The 25,198-nt window shown below is 44.3% G+C and overlaps 1 protein-coding gene across 2 annotated transcripts in view; it reads right to left on the bottom strand.

Moving 5' to 3' along the window:
- The window catches only part of ppargc1b (peroxisome proliferator-activated receptor gamma, coactivator 1 beta), a 52,555-nt gene that overhangs the window by 5,249 nt on the left and 22,108 nt on the right, over nt 1-25,198 (bottom strand). Inside the window, exons 1-10 of one of the 2 annotated variants that reach the window (XM_077531846.1) lie at nt 12,455-12,517; nt 9,889-10,074; nt 9,583-9,789; nt 6,066-6,179; nt 3,407-4,331; nt 3,142-3,190; nt 1,885-1,943; nt 1,220-1,772; nt 333-390; nt 44-162 (exon numbers count right to left, since the gene is read on the bottom strand). In XM_077531846.1, the coding sequence (XP_077387972.1) occupies nt 44-162; nt 333-390; nt 1,220-1,772; nt 1,885-1,943; nt 3,142-3,190; nt 3,407-4,331; nt 6,066-6,179; nt 9,583-9,789; nt 9,889-10,074; nt 12,455-12,460 (2,276 nt within the window). In that variant the 5' untranslated portion in view covers nt 12,461-12,517. Of the gene's footprint in view, nt 1-43; nt 163-332; nt 391-1,219; nt 1,773-1,884; nt 1,944-3,141; nt 3,191-3,406; nt 4,332-6,065; nt 6,180-9,582; nt 9,790-9,888; nt 10,075-12,454; nt 12,518-25,198 lie in introns of those variants that run through there. The other variant, XM_077531845.1, reaches the window with a different exon arrangement.

Raw genomic sequence — 25,198 nt, 5'->3', positions numbered from 1 at the left:
GACCTTAAAAAGTACTTGGTCGGTCTGGGAGCTGATTACGTACTCATTACAGATGATGACTTTGCAGTCCTCGGCCGTGCCAAAGACCTGGAAGCGCTTCCTCAACATGTTCTGGGTCATGCTGCTGGGCAGGTTGTGGATGTAGAACACCTGACAGTTCTCCTGGCAACAGGGAAACCATAGCAACAGTTAGCAACGGGCGGGAGAGAACACACAGATGGACGTAGGAGGTTTTTAGCATTGCAGATGTTGTCTCTGCTCTCACGCGCGCGCACACCCACATCCAAACAGTGTTGTGATTCACTACCGAGTGGAACGGGAACACTGCGTACCTCGTTGGATTTGGCTTTGTTCCTTTGTTCGTCATCTGGGCACATCTCCGAGTGTTCACTGAGGATGGGAGAAAAGATGGAGGAGAAAGATGAGGGGGAAAAATAACCAAAAAGGAGACAGAAGTGAGAGAAAACAGCAGGCCAATGACTTTGGTCCATTGCTCTCCATCAGGACATCATGGACTACACACCACAAAGTACATTGAAAACTATATTTAAAAAAATAAAAAAATCTATTGGAAATTATGTGTGACGCGGCATAGCAAAACGAGTCCCAAGTCACAAAGGTAGATTCCGAGATCCAAAGCAATAAAAAGCAATAATGGTTCACTAGGTCAAACTTTTCTACCTCTTTCATTGATTAAAACTTTCATTTTCATGAAATAAACAATGTGAAGTGTTCAAAATGTGCTATTTTGTAAAAGGTACTCAAAGTCAGTCATTACTGCAAAATGTAGCAAAACAATCGTTCATTGCCTTCCATTGATATCCACGGAGGGAATCCCCGACATACGAATATTCGTATAAGTTCGCACGTCACGTTACTTTTAAGACACTATTACATGTATAAAGTAGATATAATGACGTGTAAAGTACATGGTAATGTTTGTTTACCTTGAGACAAGTGGCAATCCTTGGGGCTAGAATGCTAATCACAATTGCTAACCGTTTAGCATAGATTATTTTGTTGGTGTTTAATAATGCATTTTATGGAACAACTTCTGTCCAACCTTAGTGGAATAAAATAATAATAATAATAATAATAATTTTTTTTAGGGGGGCGGGCCTTGGGGAGGCGATTAATCAGTAAGAAAATCGATTTTTAGGAAGATTAGATAGTGACAGCAGTCGTGCCATGTTAGCATGAGCGCCTTTGGAATTTCTACCTGGAGTCTGCCTTGCTGGCGGGGGAGTCAGGACACACGTGGAGGGTGGGCGAGGGCGAGCGGGATGCCGCAGAGCACTCCGCCTCTTCCTCCGAGGTGGGGGGTGTGGCGGCTGCTGATTGGCAGTCAGACGGGGGTGGTGACGATGTCGCCGGCTCGCCAACGTCAGATTGGGCGCCATTTTCTGGCACCCCGTCACAGATTTGGGGTTCTCCAGCCCCCTGCAACATGGCGCCCAGCATGGCGACGCTGCGCCTGCGCGATTCTCCAAGGCTCAGCGCGCAGTAGTCGTGGTCGCCGAAGTCACGGAAGGAGGCGTCGTCTCCGGCCTGACCCATGCGTCGCAGTTGGGCGTACAGCTCCGTCTGCTCCGGAAGCTTCCGCTGATGCGCGCGGCTCAGCCAGGAGCCTCGGAGGCCGGCGACGCCGCCGGGAGACGAGTGGACGGATTCCTCGCCATGGCCATTTCTTTCGCCATCCTTTCTGGCCTCGGTTGGCTTGAAGAGGTCGTCCTCCACCGATTTGTGAGGCGGCGTGGTGGGTGGCGTCAGACCTGCGGAAGACATGATTTATATGGTGCCCTTGAAGGACACTCTCACAGTCCCATAAAGAGACCTCCTTTAAGGACTGAAGCAGATATCTCGCTCGAAGACTCAAAAGTGTACCTGCAGTTCCGCACAGGTCCACACCGAGCGTCTGCTCGAAAGTCTTGCTGCCGAACTCTCTTCAGTCATGGAGACAACAAAACAAGAGAATCATGTAAGATTTCATCATGACGCCTCCTCTCTTATCACCACAACCACATGCCGCCATTCTTCTCCCATCTATTTATTTATTTATTTTTTTCTTGGCGCGACAAGCACACCGGCCACAGGAATAAAAATCGGCCAGCGTTTGAAAAAGGCAGATTAATGTGAAGGATGGACCCACGCCAGGGAAAGCGTTCAGTGTGCCGGCCTGAGCGAGTTGGAGACGCTCCAGGGACGCCGACGGGAGGCTAATGTGGAAACGCGCGGGCAGAGAGGACGCACTCGTCTGGGCTCAGATTACACAATCATCACAATCATTAAGCATCTTGGAGTACAATCTGTTTTGGATTACAATGCATCAATATTAGGCTGCTGGGATGAGAAATGACAACCTGGCAAAGTCACGTTTTAAATCGGACGCAGGATTGCAATTATATGTAATGTACATCAACAAGTCATCATACACGTCATCACCTGATTCAAGGACCTACACTGTACAGAAACCTTATACAATGACTTAGACTTCAAGAATTCCTTAAGGGACCTCCTTGGAAGAACTCATTACAGGGTTCTTCTTCAAGGATCTGAACAGATACCTCCTTCAATGACTCCTACAAGGCTCATAAAGACCTCCTTCAAGGCCTCCTACATGAAACTTCTTCAAGGACTGATACAGAAACCATCTTCAAGATGTCCTACAGGGACCTCCTCCAAGGCCTTGTAACGAGACCAACAACTCCTACAAATACCTGCTTCAATATTTCCGACAAGGCTCTTAAGAGACTTTGTTCAGGTACTCTACAAAGTCAGAGTTCAAGGACACCTACAAAGGCCAAGACTCTCGAGGGACCTCCTTCAAGGCCTCCTACAGTGACCTCCCTCAGGGCTTCGTAGAGGGACCAAGTTATCTTACAGGTAACGCCTTCTAGACTTCATAGAGAGGCCACCGATTCCGACAAAAAACGTCATTCTAGGTCTCCAACAGAGACCCTTTAAGCACTTGAGTAAAAAGTCATGCGCAAGTGCTGTTAAGTAAACTGCTCATGCATCTGCTCTCACTTCTTATGACAGGATGCCTGCTTGTGGCAGCAAACAAAGAATCTTAAACACATTGGCTCGTCCACCGCATGAACAATTTTGCATGAGTGTGACAAAGCAAAGAGAAATTCTCACCTTGTGGACTTGTTGGCGTTGAGAGGCAGACACAGGCAGGCTCGATTTTCTGTCCACACAAAACACGCACAAAAGAAAAACAATTGGAGTCATAATGGGCAACAATGACATGCACTGTCTTCCTTATACAACCGTCTCATATCACAACGTCACAACATTCAGAAAATATAAAGCCTGATTTGATTACAGCTACAAGGATTTCATGTTGCCAGATGGCATTTTCCCAAACTATTGAATTCCCAAGTCCATTCATTCAACGTCTCACCGCTGCGGCAGCAGGTTTTGGCCATCTCCGTCGCGTCACCTCGAGTTCCTGCCTCCGTCGTGGTCCCTCCTCCGGCTTGAGTCGGCGAGAGTTTGCCCTCCGCCTGCTCGTCACGCCGCTCCTCCTTCCGGTCGCCGACCCTCGGCTGGCCGGGCCGCAGCCTCTTGGCAAAGCGGCTGGGGAAGGAAGCCAGACGTCTGGAGCGGCGAACCGAGAAGGAGCCGCCATCCTCCATTTGCGGCGCCTCGCAGGAGGAGTTTCTCCTTGAGGGCGAGGAAGGGTCTTGACAAAGATTGGGTTTATGGGTGCCGGTGCCAGGTGGGCGGTTGCAAGGCAGGGATCCTGGTCCTGCTCGGGTGTACGGCGGATTGCGCAGTCCGTACGGTTTGCTCACGTCGAATGAGCTACTCTGCTGAAGGAGCTCACGGAGAAGCGAGTCGGTCTTCATCTCTTTACGCCTGGCGAAGGGAAGCCTCCGGGGGACACCCGGCGGACCGCTGCTCGCCGGAGGAGCCACCAGGACCACCCGGCTGTGAGAGTTTGTAACTGACAGGCGGGCGGTGTCGGGTCGAGCCCGAGGCCTGGCTGGTTCCTTGCGGTCCAGACCCTGCTGCTTGCGCACGGGCGTGCAGTACGTGTGCATGTAGGTGATAAGCTCCACCACGGAGCGGAGTTCTTTCTCCGAAGTGAACTGAGGCTCGGCGGGGGCCTCGCTTTGCCTCGCCTCCACCTCGCTACCGGAAGACTCTTCTTCCTCATCGTCGTCCTCCTCTGATTCGCTGTCCTCGTCGTCTTCGTCCTCCGGATGGGCAGCCGGGGGCTCCTTGGCGTCACGCCGGGATGTGGTGAGATGACGGTGGAGCTCGGTGCACAGGCGGCCCGCCGGACGCACGGCGCGCGGCTTCCGCACCTGAGAAGGGTCCGTCTGCGAGGGTGGAGACAAGCTGGTTGATTCGCCGCATAAGTATGAAGATCCTTTCACACATTTTATCCAATTGTCGGAGAATGGCAATTACCGCAACGCTATTTCATTGTTTCAAATCTCTAGTTTGGTACCAGTCTCAACTGGTCTGGGTCTAGTGTAGTCATCGCATGGTTCTAGTGTTGGTTTTCTCTGGTACTAGTCATTTTCTTGACACGTACTACTGTGTTTCTGTACTGGTTGTGGTCTTGTACGTTCATAAATCCAGTTTTAGCCTGGTAGTAGTTTTGTAATAGTCTGGTACTAGCTTGACACTATCCTGGTCTTCAAATAGCTTGGTACTAATCTGATAAGAGCGTGCTTCTAGTAAGGTTCTGCGTCTCTAAAAAATACTGGTCTTGCTCTAGCAAAGTTAATTAGCGGTTCCTGCTTCGCGCCATTTCCTTTCCCACAGCCGCCCCTTGTGGAGTTTAGCTTTGCTGCTCCAAGTTGAACGAGTGGAACCACAATCATCAAGTACAGAGCAGTCGCCACATTTGTTGATGAGCGATGGCCTCTCTCTCTGCACCACACGCACGCCTAAAATGAGACGTCAAGGCTGCTGTTTGTTGTTCCTGACGACTGAAGAGCGGAATTGAAAAGTGAATAAAGACATCAGTCACATGTTCAGCTTGGCTGTGTTTGGAATTTAAAAAGAGTCTTTCAGTATATACGCCATCGTTTCTTGTCGTTATGCATGAGGAAAAGAAATTGAATTGCAATGCAATGATGCTAAAAGTCTCCCAGACGGACTCATTTAATAGAATTGTGAGTCTGATACTCAACAACAAAGAGGAAGTGTCACTTCAAAAGAAAACATCAGTGATCATTGGAAAGATTTCTCAACGTGATCTGTATCGCTAACCCTGAGTACAGATTGACTTTTTCATTTAGAATAAAAGGAGTAAAAAAAAGAAAAGCCTTTTGATTTTGTCTGATATTAGTCGTGTCCTACGATGCTTCAGTCTGTACGTTGTCTGGTCGCACTCACGTCTACTCAGGGACAAGCCTGGTCCCAGTGTGCTCCTAATTAGGTTCTCGTCTGGTGGTTATAATCTAGTGCTAATCTGGTCCTAGTCTGGTTCTAAATAGTCCTATTCTGGATATAATCTGGTACTTGTTTTGTCCGGTCTCATCTCATTTTTAAAATGCAACTTATCTTGAATGAGTATAATTGTAGTCTGATACTAGTCTGAGACTCTTCTGCCCCTCATCTAGTTTGAGTCTGCTCCTGTCTGTTATTAGTCTGCTTCTAATTTTTAGGAGTAGTCTGGTCTATTTTTTGTTGTTTTTTTTTACTGGTCTGGTAGTAGTGTGTCACTAATCCAATACTAGGTTGGTATTTGTATGGTTCAAATATGATACTACTGTACCACTATTATGGTACTAGTCTTATTCTCGTCTGATTTGTAACTAGTCTGACTCTAATTTGGTAGTAGGCTGATACTAGTACGGTCCTAACCTCATACTAGTTCCATTCTAGCCTGGTCATAGTTTGATACTAGTCTGGCTGTACTCAACTGTTTCTAATCTGGTCCTAGTTTGGTACTACTAGTATGGTTGAACTCTGGCTACCATCTGATTTATGTGTTCCATGGTTTGCCGCTGTTCTAGTTGTACTATTGTTCTGTTACAGCTCAGGCTGCTTGAAAGCGCTACATAAATAAAGTTGAGTTGAGTTGAGTTATATTTCCACACCTTAACCGGAGGTCGGACCTTCCGTGAGTGCAATCCTCTGTTGCTATAGCGATGCCCGTGGACACCATCTTTGCCCACAGGCACATTGGGCGGAGTCAGCAGCAGGATCTTCAGCTGGCAACACAAGACGAAGAAGATAGCAGATTATTATTACATTGTGTGTCTACTGGAACATGGTCTTCACATCATCATCATCATCATCATCATCAACATCATCATCATCATCATCATCATCGGTGGACGGTCTGTCTTGACATACCGACCAAATAATATCATATCTTCAAAAATACTGTGATTAAATCTGGAGCACTTGTACTGGTCTGGTAGTAGTAATGGCTGCTGTCTTCTAGTACTAGTACTAATACTACTGGTGTGAGTTTGGCTAATAAAATCCGGTTGAGTTCTGATACTAGTCTGGTTCTAATCTGTTACAAATCTAGTACTATGTGGTTGTAGTTTTGTAGTCTGGAAGTAGTATGGCACTTGTCTTATTATATCATGGTTTTAATCTGGTACTGTTCTTGTTCTAAACTGTTGCTGGTCTGGTACTAGTCCAGGTGTAGTCTGGGTCTAACGTGGGTCATGGCTGTAATCTGATCTCGTACTAATCTGGTTCAAGTGTTGAAGCACTTGTGTTCTAGTCTGGTCGTCGTATGGATCTAGAACGGTACCAGTCTTGCTTCAGTTTGTGTCTCGTTTGGTAAAAGCCTGGTATGAGCCTGATCCGCTCTCCTGTACATTCTGTATTTAAGTGTCCATGCACCTGACAGTGTTTGGCTAAACCAGAGAGGAAAGGATTTGTGGGTCAGATTACTGACACCTACACTAACACTTTGTGGACCAGCCAAATTGGCTGAGAGGGCAACAACGATGATGATGAGGAGGAGGAAGAGGAAGAGGAGGAGAAGGCTTCCATTGAGGATGCTGAAGAGGGTTAGCGCGTGTGGGCCACATGCAAAACCCCACAGAAGCATCCGGAAGCACAGACAAGTGTTTCGGGGCCTCTCAAACACGGATTCTTCCACTCTGGATGATTTCCTCGGCCACGTCACCCAAACGTCACATTCACATCGATGTGAAAGCACACATGCAGTAACACACTGAAGAATTTACCTATTTGCCGACGTTCCTAACGTTCCTTTCTACCCTCCTTCCTAGCTACCAACTTGCCTAACTAGTAAACTGTGTGCCAACCTGCAAGAAGGCTACATCCAATAAATCAAATCCACCACTTAAACAGGCAATAAAAATCAATTGCGTTCAGCTGATTAAACATTTCATTATAACAATTTGTCTTGGAAATAATTGCAGTAAATGTGAATCCGTTCAGATCAGACTGATTGTAGTTCACATTCACACCAACAGAGGGAAATAGCACCCTCAAGGCTGAGGAACTATTGACGTGTGAAGTGAAATTTAATTTCTTTTTACTAAAAAGAAAGCAAGAAAAGCCCAGGAAAATCAAATAGTATTTGATTTTAACTTCCCATTTTCGTTCTTGTCATTTAGTGAAGTTGGTTCGATGACGAACTGTTTTAACTGTTTAAACATTCCAACATTGCCTGATTGAAGCACCAGCGACTTTGACTCGTCATCATTTTCTCTCTCGCTTCCTATTTTTTCCTCAACGTAAGAGATTAACCTGCTCGCCTCGCTTGTAATTTGGATTGTTGACTTGTCAATGTCACCCAAGGGCAGGCCAGTAGTGCACTTGGTATTTTTTGTCAAAACACAAAGACAACATTGTCATGAGACTCGCTGTTTTGGGACGAAACAATGCCACTGAGGCATTTAGCACTTTACACTTGCTGTGTGTTTGTGTGTCGACTTACACTCTTTCTGAAACTCTAAAATAACCTTGATACCTTTAATAAGCCTTTCATCACATTTTTAATCCATGGACCCTTTCAACACTATTAAAGAATTGGCGCATGCCATTCAGTTTACTGCATTTTCTACATACATTTCATGTGGCAAAACTGCTTTTGCCCAAAACCTTTCCACACCCAGACAGGGTTGTTTTTATAAAAGTCTTTCTCAAACGTCTTGAGGCGCACATCCTTTGGACAGACACAATTGGAGCACTATCCTCAACACCAAAACCTCTCCAACTCAGTTTAGCATATCGTTACCTTGATTTCAAGTTGTAAAAAACGCTTTCACAATTTTTTTTAAGCAACACACCCCTTCAACAGTTGGTGCTCTCTCACCATTGGAACTACTACTCACCTAAAAAAAAAAAAAAAATCCAAACAAAGCTGGTTTATTGTACTGTATAGAAGTTGATTTAATGTCATAGAATAGACGTTGCCAAACTTTTTAAGACTTGCACCCACATCAATAGAATTGTTGCACCCGTATGCTCAGCGCCAAAAACTCCATCTTGCCAAACATAATAAAAAGAAAGCCTATTTAGCATATTGCTCCACTGATATGACATCAGAGAACATCTTTTCCCAAACTTTTTAAGCCACGTAATTCTTCAAAAGCATAAGAGTTGGCGCACCCCACGTGACTCATACCCCAATAAATCCAAATAAAGCCTAATGAGCTAATAGCTTTGATTTGATGTCAAAGAACAGCCTTTCCAAAACTCTTTGACCCCTTCACACTCCATCAAAGTTGGCGCACCCCCTACAAGACCTTCATTTTTTCCAGACATCTTTGAAAATGAGCACAAATTGTGGAGATTGATAGGACGCCACCTCGCAAACGGCTCATGCAAACGGATACTTACGCTTGAGCCGGCCTACCCGGAACAAAAGCATCTTTGTAGTCCAGCTCCAGCACACATGCACACACGCATACACAAAAAGCTCCCTCAAGCTTCAATGAAGCTTCACGTCCTTCTTAGGCACACGTGAGCATTGTAGCTGGAGTCTATCAAGGTTTACTTGGCGTCCACAGGGTTGCTCAGGTGCAGGACAAGACAAACAAAGTTCGATTCCTGGAAGTCTTTGGACAATAACAGGGGGCGCAAAAGGGAGAGAGTGTGGTGGTCCACTAAAAGGCATCTCACAATGACGTGTGAGGTGAACGAGGGGAGCAACGCTGGTGGAAAACAAACTAGTAGCGACTCGTGACTGCCTGCCACTGATGCGGATTTAAGTACGTTAATGCAGACAAGCCAAAGTGTACCTCCATCAATGTTGAAATGAACAATTAGTCATCCGTGGGTAAAGGTAAACTAATTACTGTGGAAAGATTTCTTTTCATTGTTTGTGATGAATCCTACAAACTCTGCCGAACCACAAGCAGAGAGTAATACAAGTGGTTGTAAAAGAAGTAGCGAATGCAGTGCAGCAAGCAGAGAAGTATTACAGGAAGTTGAGAATATCAGACAGGAAGTACAGACAGTAGAACAGGTATCAAGAAGGCCACACAGGAAGTAGTGTTGCACCAAGTTTTGATACCAGTATCATACCGTGAATTTCAGCAGGCAAAAATGAATTACAGTTGCAGGAAATTGAGAAGGTGAGACAGGAAGTAGAGCGAGCAGAACAGGAAGTGGTCTTACCAGAGAGGGGTCTTCTGTTTCCTGCGAGCGTTTGACGTGGTTTGCCCCGACGGAAAGGTGATGAAGGTGGTCCGGGTGGTCCTCGTCCCGCTCGGGCTCGTCCTCCCCCAGGGCGGGGAAGACTGAGAGGCCGCCGACCTCCGCGTCCACCATGCCGTCAAGGCTGTCGGTCAGAGCGGCCAGCAATGCCGCGTTCTCCTCTTCGCTCTGGAACGCCGCACAAAACACTTTTCAACTTCCTGTTCACCTCGCAACAAAGCAGAAGACACGAGGCAGCTCATAAACGAGGACAAGACCGACATTGACCTCGAAAAGCTGGTCGGGCGTGCTGTATCGGATGGCGGCCGGCGACGCGTCCGCCGCCTGGTCACTGCACCACTGCAGCTCGCCGAGGCAGTTGACGCTGTCAAAGTCGCTGGTGTCCAGCTGCGAGAGGTCAATGTCGGCAAAGTCGCTGTCCAGGCGGTCTGAGCACACCTCCTCCTCCCCATACTGAAGATGCAAAAAAAAAAAAAAAAAAAAAAAAGAGAGAGAAAGGGTCAGGTCAGTGTAGTCTGTTGTGAAAACTTTCACACGGAGAAGCGGAATCACACAACCAGATAATGAGATGACATCACAAAACCAGCATCGTGTGCGATGTATAAAACACTTAATAGAGTCGACTTTGAACTGACCAATCGGGGTTGGCACCTTTCACACAAAACATTCATTTGGTAAAAAGACTCCCAAATCTCCCAAGTCATTGAAGAATCCCCACTTTCAGCTTGGTATGTTTCATTTGGAACAGCAACACAGAAGTAAATATGAAAGCAAGGCTTGGAAGGACCTCAGAAGCAAAGAAATTTGGGGGGCAATTTCAACCTCCCCCATTCCAAGTTGATACCTTTCAAGCAGAAGAGCAGAATGCAAAACTAACAGGACAGAAAAACATCAAACGCAACTTTGAAGGGTCTCAAAAGCTTGGAAATTTGCAAGTAAACTCCAATACATCCCGTTTGAGGTCCCGACCTTTCATACAAAACACCAACAACTGTGAGTTGACTTAAACACCTCCACCTGGAGTCGGAAACTTTCACTCAAAACAGTGCTATGTGAAATGAATGGGGAAAAGACGGTTTAAAAGGGCCTCGGTAGCCAGTTCAAACATTCCAAGTCCACATACTGTATGTACCATTCACATACATCGACAGGCAGCAAAAAACCTTAAGCATCCACCGCCAACCTGAAATGTCTCAGTACCTTTCACACAGCTCAGCGACACATGAGGAACAGTTGAAAAAATATGAGAAAAAGTTTGAAGGCAGGAAATGAACTTAAATTGACTTCAACGCCTCCATTGTGGGTCGCTACTATTTACAACAAACATTAACACGTTCCCTTTGACGGCCGTGTGAAAGGGGCTATGCTGGACACTCAGTGGAGGTGATATCATCCAACTGTACACACATTTTGCCTCTAGATCACATGAAAATCCCACAAAATGTTCCAACTTTGCCTTTCACGCAACCATGACGACATCATGACACTGGCAAAAATCCACACAATCTACTATTGGAGAAGGAGTGATTTTCCAGACAGGACGCTAAAAGGCTCGTGGTGTGCACCCTGACACACACACACACACACACACACACACACACCCACACACGCATTGAGCCACGTCATTGTGAATATGTGAAAACAAAAACAAAAAGAAACAAAGAGTGTGACACTGTGGGAGGAAGTGAGTGTGCACAACTGGAGTCATTGAATAACATATTATGAAAATGGAAGTTAGTTAGGTAACAGCAGTTAAATTCTAACACACAAGTCGCGTCGACATGTGAAACAATGCCTACATTGTCGACAACAAAAAGATAAAAGTGCTTTTGTATTCCAGATGAGAACATGTCTACTGCTACACTGATGCACATGGCTGGAAGTGTTCCTTTGAAAGACGCTTAGCATCACAAACCGCAGCTTTGCTAACCTGCGGCTAATTACACTCACTGGCTAATGACCCAAACGTTGCCAAAGTCACTAATGTCGCAAACTTCATTGAGGTTGGCAATAATGACGTCGCTAAATAAGATGTGGCCAACGCCAGTTTCCATGACGTCTCGTATATTGGCTGCATTTAAATGCACCAATGTTGAAAAGTAGCTACTGCATTGATGTTGCTAACCTTGGCACTACTTAGCATATACAGTATAAGAAGGAATAATGGATTACTTTTCGAATGAACATTTCATTTCATGAGTCGAACGAGAAAATGAAATAGCGGTGAGACATTAATATCTGATCCGTTATCCATTTCCAGTCACTCATTTAGCATTGATTAATTCACAAAAGCACTTTATCGCTTCAAAATCTACAAAAGCCGATCTTTTTTTTTAGTTTTTACGCCATCGGTAATTCGGAAAAGATTAACGGCTCTCATTCATCACATTCATTAATCTCCCCGTCGCTCGTTAGTGTTTATTTGCCTTTCAAGTGGCGATTATGGATTTGCAAATATGCTAATTGTGATGGCCACGTCTCTGCGATTCAGCTTGGTAATCGCTTACGCACGCGCATTATGTGCGTGTTTATTAGGGTGGACATATGATATCAGCACATTTAGGGAATGTAGTCAACCATTTTGGTTCGCAGTGGCCATATAACAAAAAACTCCTAAAGGAAAATTCAGCCCCCAAAAGCAGTTTCAACAAGCAGCACGGAATTTGGGAGGCATATCTGTTTGGAGAAGACCCACAAAAAAGTCCCAAGGAGCTAACCCTGAAAAGACACTTGAAGCCAGCCGGTTGGATTTGCAGCAACCATTTTATGCTTTCCATTTCCATCATTCCCTCAAAGACATATTCGAAAAAGCATTCAAATGGATCTCTTTTACCTGCATTATCACGGTAAAAGAATGAGCAGGTCGGTCGTGACTCACTAGCAAAGACGAAGACGGGATATGGGGGGGGGGGGGACGCCCTCCATTAGACCCTCCCACTGCTTCATGTCCCTCCAGCTGCTCATGCAGGTGTGCGCGCGTGTGTGACACTCTTCGCATGCTGATCACATCATCACATTGGCGCATCCTTCTTCTTCTTCTCTTTCATCTCACGAAGCACGCACGCATCCTCGCACTAAAGTGGAGCACAGACCTCCGCCAAGGCCGCACAATCCTATTAGGATCGGAACCAAAATGGAATCGGTCCTTCCTTCACTCGGCTTGCAAATTTTTAAGGGCAATTATTCAGCTTTTTTTCTCTATTCCATTCACAGTGTTGACAATCAGTCACTACAGTGAGCCGGTTTCTTCTCTATGTATCAATTTTGAGTTGAATATCAGTCACTACAGTGAGTTGATGTCAAAGGTGCGCATCAGTCACTATACAGGAACACGTAAGCATCCGAAAGCAGCCGTGATTGGAGTGGATCTCAGAAAGAGCGCTCCTTCTCTCTCACGCAGCCAAAGAGGGGTCAGTCAGAGTTCACGCCGTGATTATTCCGGGCGGCGGTGTGGTGAGGAGCACCCCGAGGTGCCCAATGCCAGCGTTTCAACACAGCAGAGGAAGACACGCAAACAAAGACAATAGCAGGCGTTAAATGAATCTGTCAGTGTGTCTTTGGCTCCTGATATGAACGTTTAACTGGGCCATTAGGAACGAAGAAAAGAAAAAAAAGGCAGATTAAGCAAATGGGCATGAAATTATATGGAAGACTACTGATACCTTTGATGTTATTGAAATCGGACACTTCCAGGGAAAATTGGAGTTCAGAAGGAGTTCAGCGGGTTTATAAATGTACCAATAGGACTATTAAATACGGGTGTACTCACACATTAAGCAATCCGTGCCATGCTTGGGCCGAATGCCACCTAGTGGAGTCTCTCCGATGCGTACTCAAGGCCGACTCCAGGCTCTTTCCCGACTCCCAATATAAGAGCAATAAACATGACGAGTAGAAATGAGAGACTAAAAAAGTCCATGGAACACGAGGTCACATGCAAGATCACAATGTACAAAGTACATGTGATCATTTATGCCTCGCCAGTTCTTCATACGAGCTGCCACCTCGCGCCGTACAAATAAACAGACCGACTACAAATGAGCCACAGAGGCAAAAAATAGTCCACAGCAGACTCAGATGTTCCGTGACCAATGACCGGAATGTCCGATAGTACTCAAATCATTTTTCCACACCAAAATGAATGGAAATACGATTAAAAACAGTTCCAGCATCTGTGCCAAATTTGACTCAATAGGTCTTCGCAACTGCATACAGAAATGATGTCATGAAGTAGAATGGAAAGAATTAAACAGGCTTTGTTACATTTTTGCTTCATTTCAAGGGACATTGTGCTGCTCTTTCTGGTGTTCGCACCTTGACCACATGGGGGCAGTAAAAAGTCATTCACATTTCATGGCATCACTGTATATACACTGTCATCAATAAATCCATCCATCCATCCGTTTTGTCTGGTGCTTGTCTTGTCTATGCCGGGGTGAGCCGTGGCAGCTGCCTTTTGGCAAGCGGCAGGGTACATCCTGAACTGGTCACCAAGCAATCACAGGGCATAAATAGACTTACAACCATTCGTAATCACAATCACACCTATGGCCAATTTAGATCCACCAGAAATAAACAAATAAAAAATACAGTCCATAATCCAAACTGACTATGACATTCATAGCTGTGTATTATTAGTCAAAATTATCTTGACTTCCATGTGTGGTCAAGCTCTGCTCTTAGTAACAGTGGAGAAAAAAAAAAAAAAAAAAGAGCGAGAGAGCGTGAGGCTGCCGGGACGACGGCGCATGAAAGCCGAGTTATTTATAGCGCTTGCATGCTGAAGCGCTAACGGTGCTAAAAGAAGCGCGTCGGCGGAGAAAAGCCGAGCGGCCTCTACGCAACGTCCCACGCCACTGAATTTAAACGCGTTCGTCTCCAGGGGGCGCTCGCCTTTGACGAAGACCAGATGACGCCGACTATCCGCAGAGGTTCAATTCAGATGCTAAGCTAATGTGCTAAAAAGATTTAAGCTAATTCAATTAATAATGCATAATGCTGCATAATGGGGCTAAAACCAAACAAAGACACAGTAAAGTAATATTTCAAGTGAAATGACATATGTCAAGTGACCTTCAAAGCTCTGTCCAGAAATTGATCCACGCATGGAGGAAATTGGATAAAGGTGCAAGGCAGTCTGTGATCTTGCATGCTGCTCCCTTCTTGTCATATAGAAAGCAAAAAAAACGATTCCACTCATTTCTTCTGGGTTTTTTTTTTGGGATGGCGTAATTTCAACTTGACACTTCAGTGGTACAAAGCCACACTCTATTTTCTTGCCACATCCCCAAAAGAAGACAAAGAAATTTGTTTAAAATGTCAAGTAGCATTAAATCAATCATTTACGTGAGACAAAGCTCAAATGCTAGGTGTGAAAAAGTACTTCATTTTTTATTTTATTTTTTAGCAAAAATCAGTGAGCAATGATGGATAAGTACTGAATTTCAGTGTAATTTGGTACCTTTCTATTAAAGAGGTCATGCATATTTTAGGTTAAAACATTCAAAAAATAACAGTTCTAGCCAGACTTTAGGTAAAAGGTAAAAACCTAAAAATGTACTTGAATGTTTTGCAACTCTACATTTCATAAAAGTTGGAGCGGTGCAAGTTAACTTATAGCATCCAACATTGAGCAGGTAGTTCCTGAGTTCCTGAGAAGATGGTGACTGCTCGACATAAACACAAAGTAGCGGCAGTGCCTCCAGCTGCGTGCTCAGATGTGGTTGAAGCCATTTTCACACTTTGGCAGACATGATGATGTCATCAACAAGCATTATTGTATTTGGTGGGTACAGTCCAAGTCTCTGCCGAAACCTTCCCAAACATTTGAATCCTAGTGAACATGTTTTGACTTTTTTTTCCCCAAGAGGAAAGACTTTAATTTACATTATCTGTCATTATCATTTCTATTCTGTTATTTATTTTTAATGAGAAATAAAGCAAATACCAGAAGAGGTGAAAATATAAATGCATTGTTTTAATTGTGTAACACTAACATGTTCTTCTTTTTATACTGTATACAATAATTGAACAGTTTTTCCTCTTGAATAAAAAGATGACATTGAATTTTTTGGCCATATCTCTTGTTTTACAGTATATTTATGACCATGTTTATTAGGCTTCCTGTTCTGATGGTTAATTAAGTTACATTGGGAGTGCTTCCATGACAGCACGAATAAAAGTAAGTGCTCAGTTGAGAACATTCTGTGTGACATGCAGAGTGAAGGTGAAGCGATGAGGAACGGTGATGAGGAGGCGACTTCACCGGAATGACCTCACACCCTCGCAGCACATGAAGATGGCCGAATCCCCCCCGAGCCACTGCTGTCCCGCTCCCACCTTTCTTACTTTCTTGTAGGTCACTTTGACAGGAGGCGGTTTAGAATGACATCTAAGCCGTATCGATTATCCGGACCACAATCACACACAACACGCGGAAAATCAAGCACAGGCGACAGCCACACATTGCTGTTTTTTTTCCTGACATAAATAAATCAAGCCACTTGGTTGTCATGTGGCTGCTGTAGGTCAAAATTTCCATGCAACTGACTGGACTTTTTGGTGCAGGTTAAAAGGCCTTGTTTGTTTGTTTGTTTGTTTGTTTGTTTTTTAACTTAAAGGCAAGTGATTGACGGGTGTGGCTCATCTTTCCTGGCGGGCGTCACCAAAGCCGCCGAGCCGCAACACTCTTATTCCTGAGCCCCGAATCGGCTTTTCCCTCCCGCCATCTCCACGGATCCGTCACTCAGGATTCTTCTATTCCTCCTTTCGGTCTTCTCCAGCTGACAAAAGTCATCCGGTCCAAACAAACTTGAGACCTGGTTCTGATTGACACGACCGGCGGTACTTTGTGTTCTGGCTAAATGTCATCAAACATCAACACAGATTGGAGGGACCAAGTTGAGCAGGTTTCGGAGGTAGAATTAGAGGCAGGACTGTGCCTGAGAATGCTGTAAAGCAGGGACAGGGATGTGAAATTTAACACCCAACACGTCGAGAAAGGCAGCACCACTTTCACTGGATTCTGTTTGAAAGGCACCAGTGCATCAATTTCCTGATCTACTGACAACTTTTGCGGAAAATGAAGTGAAACTGCTAACAAAAGCCCCTTTCACACAGCCTTTCTTCTTTCTCTGCATTTTCTTTCGTTCTGTGTGAAAGGCACTGACACGGAATGGAGTGTTGAAGTTAACTGAGCAACTTCACGGGTATTCCAAAGGCAACAAGGCGTCTGCGTGAAAGGTATTGCCGGAACAGGAGTGTGAAGTTTGACAACACATGACACTAACTTTTACCACATTGTCGTGTTGAAGGCAGTTGTCCCAGGACACAGCTAAACTTGTAGATGTCATGTGCCATCATTTTTTAATTTCCCCTTTCACACTGCCGGCCAAAGCTCTGCTTTTCACCCTGGTGTGAAAGGCACATACAATTTCACGAGTTTCTCTGCAAATGGCACAGGCGGATACATTGTAAAAGAAGCTAAAGTGAAGCTCAGGTAACAATGGCCCCTTTCATGCTTTTCAAAGCTCTGTTATAACCTTGCCACAATTTGTAACCTTAAAAGACATTAAGAGGGGGGCGTGAATTCAAGCAAGCAATTTGCTGGCTTCGGTGGTCGTATCAGAAGCAGGACTGCATGAAGTGTGAAAGGTGTAAACAGGGGTATGAAATTTCACATCACTCCTCGACGGCAAGTGAACAGACTTGAAATGACAATTGAAGCAGCAAAATCTTTCAAGGGGATGGAAAAGTTTTCACACGGCCATCAGCAAGAAAGAAAACAAGAAAGACAAGCTGACAATTTACGCATCCACGTACAGGAAGGAGCGCCGGCGTGTGATTGGACGTGGTCGATTCCAGCGTAATCCTCATTGGCTTGCATGGTGAGTGTGTGTTGTTCTATATTTAGCTCATGCTCGGGTCACATGACTTGCTCTCGGCAGGCTGCGGCAGACGACCTCTCACACGCACGCACGCACGCACGCGTGTGCGTGTGAATCATCATGTTTCAAATTAGAAGTCTGAGGGTGCGTTTACATGACATTGATCTCATAAAAACAGGAACGCTTTTGTTTTTCTTGCCTCGCCTCTAGTAAATATGAATGTGTTGTAGTATTTGTAAACATCATACCGCCAGTAGAAGCAGTTGTGTAGTAGAAAATATTTGTATTCCCCTCTAATACATACTGATGTCTTGTTGTATCTACAGTAGCACACGTCCAGTCTTGTCCTCACACCTAATAATAGCATTTATGGATGTAAGTGCCTCAGCATCACTTGATGCTATTTCCTACAAGTACAATACTTTACTAAACAAAAGAGGTATCGACTGGAGGCAAGGCCATTCATATCTATCGACACAAGGTACAAGAAAGCCTCAACTCGAGGTGAGGCCTTAAAATATTAGCATGTACTGTACTACAAGCGGGGTCGTTATACACTGCAAGACATTGGTAACTATAAGAAGTGATGCCTTTTCATATGTACTAAAAAAGAGCATGTACTCAAGGTGAGGCCTTTGCATCCTACAAGACAGCATCGACTGAAGATGAGGTCTTTACATACAAGACCGTCTTAGATAGAAGTGAGCCCTTAAACTGTTTTTATCGACTAGTAGTGAGGACCAGACACTGGCATCAACATGAGGTGAGGCTTTTACATATTTATTGGTAAAAAGGCAGCTTTTACCAGAGGTGAGGCCTTTAAATATTGTAAGGCAGCATGGCCGAGAGGTGAGGCCTTTACCTATACACTAGTACAAGACATTAGCATCTCGTGTCGATGAGGCAATTACATGTATACTAATGCAAGAGCTTAGCATTTACTCGAGGTGAGCTCTTGACATCCAGTACACATTTCCTCCACTTTGGGCTCTACTAGAGAGACGTAAGGCTGCCACATACATACGACTACAAGACCTTTGGCATCTACTGATGCCAAAGGTCTTTACGTACAGTATTAGCATATTAGCATACTAGAGGTGAGGCATTCACATACATATGACTACTACTACTGCATTAATGCACACGAAGCGTCCTTGATACAAGTGGAGGTCAAATGCTCCCAATCAGTCTCCGCGAGGGAACAAGCTCATTAGGAGGCAACCGACGGGAACGAGATCCATCGTCAACACGCGTCTCATTTTGCCGTCACGTCTTCCTGTCGCATGACCGGCATGATGCTCATTAACTCGCCTCGCGTGGACATCAAATGACACAATTTAGAGAGGCCTCGTGCAAATGGACTACAAAAATGGCGTCGTTTTGTAGTCCATCCATCAGAATCGTTCTTTTGCTACATACGGTACAACGCTGCTATTTTTAGTGCAAGTATTCTAGACTTGCACTAAATGTCTTTTGCAACAAAACGCAAGTTGCGTTTTGATTTTTGAACAATAAAGGGTGATTATATTACCCCGACTTATGGATCAATCCATTGGTTAAGAGCTGTATCCCAACACCAGACCTCCGCCATCTTAATATATATGCATATGTTTGCTCTCTCAATACATTATTCCGTGAGAAATTAAAGCAATTGTCGGGCTCAAAAGTGGATAATTCCATCATCTGTTTGTACAAATAAATAGCTTGCATCGTACCGCTAAACAATGTTAAACCAACATCACAAGTGCCAGTAAATGGAGTTTGTCTCGTTTGGACTGCGATACGCTTTGTTACCCTGCGGCACACAAAGCGCTTATCACACACACGCTCTCACGCATACACACTCGGATGCACTTCTTGTCAAGGTCGTCGGGTAGAATTTCGAGGAAATGCGCAGATAAGCAACATGACACGTGGAGGACATCGGAGAGGAGGTAGATGGAGGAGAAAGTGGTCAAAGAGGACTACGTTTCCCATCAGCCCCTTCCTTCTCTCCAATTGATGTCCTACACAAATGCTGCAGTGCAATTGGCTCATGACTGTGTTTAAATTCCATCCAAATGTAAACATAAAACATGGTGGTGGGAAGACCTCTGCCAAGCACAAAAAAATCTGTAGAGCTCCTGTAAATTGACAGTATGTATGAATCGTGTCCTTATCAACCAAAGTTGAATCCATCTTTTTGTGTTTGTTTCTGGTTGCTGGTTTGTGTCCTGTAAACGATGTGGAATGGAGGAATGAGGCCAATATGGGAGATGGCATCAAAAGTGGAACAGATATGAGATGGTGACAGACTGTGTGAAAAGGTATTTCGGGGCTACAACGTTTTGTCTGCCATTTCCCCCATGTTACTGTTTTGTATAAACGAGATGGAGCGGACTGTATCCGGGCAGATTAAGCGCTTATATCACAGTGACTAATCGAAATGGTCTGGACTCAAACACATGCCTGAACACAAAACAGTATTTGGTCTTCCGCTCCTCCTCCTCCTCTTCCATCCTTCCTCCTCTCATCCACTGGCTGTCTTGCAGGTGAAGATCTTCTTCCCTATCATCATTTCACCCGTGCGTGCGTGCGTGCGTGCAACTCGCTGTGTGGTCACGACTCTTAAAACCAGCAAGGAGAAACGATGGCGTCTATAAATATATTGTTATATTATTTGATATTATTTATTTTTTATTATTATTATTACATTGTTATTAGAGCTGCCAAAGTTAGAGATTTAACTAATTAATCATAAAAAATTCTCACATTAATCATGTATATTCATATACTGTATGTAGTTATGATACATTTCCTAAGCAAGTCTCCTCCAAATGCATGTTATGTGTGGAAAATGAAATGATTTGAATGTGAAGCCGCAGCAACTGCATCAACACTCACTAGGGATGCACCAAGGCGCCATTATGATGACTCTTGACAATTAGCGCCGGCTCGATCGCGTTCCTAGAAAACTTCTAGTCCAGATCAAAGCACAATAGCACATGACGCTCTTTATTTGTCTTTGCATCTAAATATGGAAGTTCCTTCTAGAAGCCTTCATCGTGGTCCTCCAGAGGGACGCGCTCCAACTCGCATCTCATGAGACCTCCTCCAGACTTCTCAACATCAGAGAACCCCAAAAACAAACATCTCGACACGCAGGCGGGTGCGATGACGAGGTGTGGGAAAAATTCATCTCATCCGACATCGCTGGCGTGCGTGTGTGATATTTCGGGGAGTCACTGTCAATAAAGCGTCCCCTCACCCCCGCCAAAAGCTGGTGCCAGTAAAGTGGGGAGGGGGTCGCTTTGTTTTGAAACTCAATCACAGCCAGGACGGGTGGAGTTTTTCTGGAGACGGCCGCAAATGTTGGTGTGGTCCAAAGGACGAGCGTAAAACAGCTGCCACATACACGCATAACAGCCATGCTCTTTTCCCAAACATATCACGATCAATCGAGGCCTCAGGGGGTCCGCCGACTGTCAAAGTAACACAACGCTCACACGCTAGCCAAGATCACAACAAGCCCGCAAGCATCACACACTCTTCGGCTTCAATTGAGTTTGACTACCTCAAAGAAAAGGAAAAGAAAACAGGTGAAACATCATCCACTGCCATGTGTCGATGTGTGTGAACCCTTTGTATTTTTTTTCTTTGTCAACTACTGTTCTCTCGGCAGTTATTGTTGATTTGTATTGAAAATATTTGATTGTTGCCATGTTTGGATGTCATGATTTACATGACAATTTTTGGTTTCTTCATTCCACACTGCCATCTAGTGGCCTGGCATGCCCATGACGATTTTTCACAGATGTCTAAAGACGTAGTGCACTTATGAACATCACAAGATGACAGATGATGTTGATTGACGGCACGCTCAAGCAAAGCCTTGATGAAGCGCTGACACGTTACGCGACAACAACATGCCACCACCCGCAGTTCCTGCACAACCATTTGGCTCAGTGGAAGATGGAATACAGCAAAAACAAGCACAGCTGTCACACGCACGCACGTGCATCCGATGCACACTGCGGTGATTACAGCTGCAGTCGCACAGATCCTGCATACTTAAAAGACATCCCACAATAGGCGGTGCGCCTCGCTATGCCAAAGGAATTACAATCTTCATAATACATACGCTCCTCCTGCATTAGTGACTTAAGTGCGTCGCTTCGGCTTCAATTAAGATCATTCGCAGCCCGCAGGCTGAATCAATGATTTAAATGTCGTTTATCCTGAATAAGAGATCAGATGAGAACTGCAATGATACTAAAAAAATCACAATTTAAATTAATTCGCCCATTTTGGAATTTTGTCATTAAAAGTCATATATTATTACTTGCGAAATGGATTCAAATGCAAAATCTTTTTTGGCCTGGATCTGCAAAATGTGTATGATCAACGCAAACTTTGAATGGCTTCTTCCTTGAAAGTTTTGTGAAAGTGGATGAAGTTGTTTTTGTGTGTTCCGGCTAACAAAACAACATTAGCAGCGCTGGCTGAGTAAGCATCAATACCTGCTCTCGAACAAAATTTGGATCACCACCAAAATGTAATGGCTTCTTCCTTGGACGATGCCCCAAATCTCCACAAGGTTTTGTGAAAATCTATTTAGTCGTTTTTGTGCTATCCCACAAACAAAAACAAAACACCCCAAGTTTTCAAGTGCTACAATGCCTGCAAACAAAAACGAACCTTTCATATAAGACCAAAAATAAAACAAGTTCTTCTTTGTGTCTTTAGTCATTTTTGGCTCATGATAAAATAGAGTAAGAAGCACACAAAAAAAATGCAACTATTTTCAGCAATTTGATGCAGCAATCAAACGTGTTGTTTCAATCCAAATGCTATCATTCCCTATCAAAAAGAAATTGCCTTCCCAGACATTTTTTTTTTCTTGTTCTGTGTGTTGTGGTGCATTGTGTGAGTCAGCGACGTTCTCTTCCTCCTCAGAGGAATCATACGCACATATGCACGCGCACATACGCAGATTTAGTGCGCTAACGAGGAGGAAGTGGACACATGAACATGACACAACAAAAATACATAATGCGTCCGCGTGGGGGGGTGTGCGTGTGCGTGCCCACAGCCAGACGGCTGAGCCATCTGTTTCGACGGCAGCAACTTTTTGTTTCCCACCATATTGTTGCCTTCCATCACAGTGAAATGTTTTGCTTCTATGTGACTTATCTGTGGTTGCCTGGTTTTATAAAGCTGCCCAGCCCAAACATACAACATTATGGGTTAGCTTTGTTTGCTAACAGAGCTAATCATCAAGTCACATGGAGCTAACTGCTAACTGTGTTTAGCCTACGCTTTGTCAAAAAGTCCAACTGGCTAACTAATGCGCAAACCACCACAAAAATCACTACCCACTGATCTGTATATATTACTGGATAGCAGATAGGCCAAGAAATGTATGGGTTATTGGCTATCCGGTCATATATACAGATCAGTGTCATTACCCCATAGCCCTAACCTGTTTTTCAAAAAAATGTTTTTGTCAGAGCTGCCCAGAAGCCAAACTAAGAAGGGAGTACAGCGTTAGCTACACGGCTAACATGCGGCCTGGTCTAATGGCTGGATGGTTCAAGCTAACCTTTAGTTTTGAATGCTAAAGTGAAATGACAAGACAAGCAAGAGAATAATAATAATAATAATAATAATAATAATATAACCCTCAGTCTAACTTGTTAAGTGTGTCAGACGTATGTTATGTTAGGCTTGTAACACAGGTCATCTTTTCCTGGCTTTGCTTCTGGATGGCTGCTGCTAATGCTAATTAGCGGTAGTTTTAAGTAAAAAAGGAAGGCCTTTCTTTAGTTCTTTTACACATGATAACATCATTCCACAGGTTTGTCTGTCTATGAAGGGAAAGTAGCTGTTGTTCGGTTGTTTTAAAAAAATAAAGTTTTAAATCAGCGTTAGAGACCATGTTAGCAAAGCAATGTGATGACTTTCACAGGCACTTTGTCGTAACTGTTGACAAATGTGAGATGACACCAACGAGGACACGGACACGTCGCAAACAATTCGCCGCGAAGCGCACGCCGTCTGCGCTTCCTGCTAAAACGCAGACAAGCAGCCAAATCTGACAGTTATGGATCAATTATTCAACTTCAGACAGTTTGAATTGTTTGATTACATGTTCAACTACACTCTGCTCACAGATAATGTTTATCTGGGTTTGTGCAAATGGCTAACTAATGGTAAGATTTTGTTCTGATCAACGATTAACGAGGCGCTATGTGCAAATCTGGCAGATTCTAACCAATTCATGCTTTTTTCTTTTTTTTTTATGGGAGGTGCATTTTTGCCTGAAAAGAATCTTGGCTATTTAATTCTAGAAGGCTGACTGTATACAAAGTGTGCTTTTCTTTTTTGTCATCCACTTTGATGTTTGCATGTCACAAACGCTGAAAGCCCACAAGCTGACACAAAGAAGTGCTAAATATAGACCGCCATTGTTGAACTCTACACAAGCAGCCCACATTGCAGGTTCTCCTTCCCATAAAAGTCCAGATAAATTTAGTGCTTTGGAGATCACGTGTACACTCATCCACAGTGCAATATTATAAGTATTATTAATATTTGTTTTTAGTAAGATTATTTTTGTGACTAACAGTGTCACGTTGGGGGGGTGTCGGAGGCAGGACCCAAATGCAGGGGGCAACAAAAACAGGGCAAGGGAGGGATGCAGGTAAAAAGGGGATTTAATTAACAAAAAATGTAAACCAGGGACTAGGAAAAAATACAAATTAACAAGGTCAAAAACTAACTAATGACGAAAACACGAGGGCAACAAGGCATGGCATGGAAAACATGGGACAGCAACAATGACTCAACAAGAAGTTGAAGAAAGCAGGCTAACTAAATGCACATGGTAACGAGAAAACAACAGACACCTGGGCAAGATACAAGAGCTGATTGGTCAACACGCTGGGAAGGGAAGACGCACTCAGGTGGACGTGCTTAGACATAACGAGACAAGAGACAAGGAATACGTGACAAATAACCAAAAGAAAACAAAATCCCACCCCCACAAAACCAAAACATGACAAACAGTGCATAGCAATCCAACCAAACAACACTTACCATGTTTGTCCAAATGCTCTTATAAAAGATCAATAACAAAGCTAATATTGTATTTGATACGACAACAGCAGTCGGGAAGCAATTATGCCATAAAACAGTAAATAAGTGTTTTTATGTTTGCCCGGGGACGCACTCCTGAGCTTTTTTCAAATTCAGCCTCAAAGCCACTTTTACTAATTCGCAACATGAAATTTGGTAGGCATGGCCGTCACCTTCATTCTCTGCACTGATCCTCACTCGGGTCATGAGCGTGCTGTCGCGAGTATACAAAACGTCTGCCAGAAAAGATACATTAGGGTTGTGTTCTCAAACGAATCCCAACACCCTAATACAAGTCCGTAGCGTGGGTGTGTTCAGAGAGGCAGAGAGCGCTGCCATCCCATCATTTCCGACCGCGCCCGATGTTCTAAACCAATCAGCAGCTCATGCTTGAACTGTTTCCATCTGTACGACCTGACGCTCCGTGCGCTCATTGTCCCCAGTTGCAGTTCTATTTTGTGGCACTCTGAATAACCGAACCGTACAAAGTTTCCCAAATGTCAGAGTGGAGCACAGAGTTACATTTCCAGGTGTCTTTCTTGTCCAAGACATTCTGTCCCATCGCTACGAGATTT

The sequence above is a fragment of the Festucalex cinctus genome, chromosome 9 (assembly GCF_051991245.1).
Source record: "Festucalex cinctus isolate MCC-2025b chromosome 9, RoL_Fcin_1.0, whole genome shotgun sequence".
NCBI classification, from domain to species: domain Eukaryota; kingdom Metazoa; phylum Chordata; class Actinopteri; order Syngnathiformes; family Syngnathidae; genus Festucalex; species Festucalex cinctus.
The sequence above is the reverse complement of the archived record's forward strand: the minus strand, read 5'-3'. Positions and strand labels throughout refer to the sequence as shown.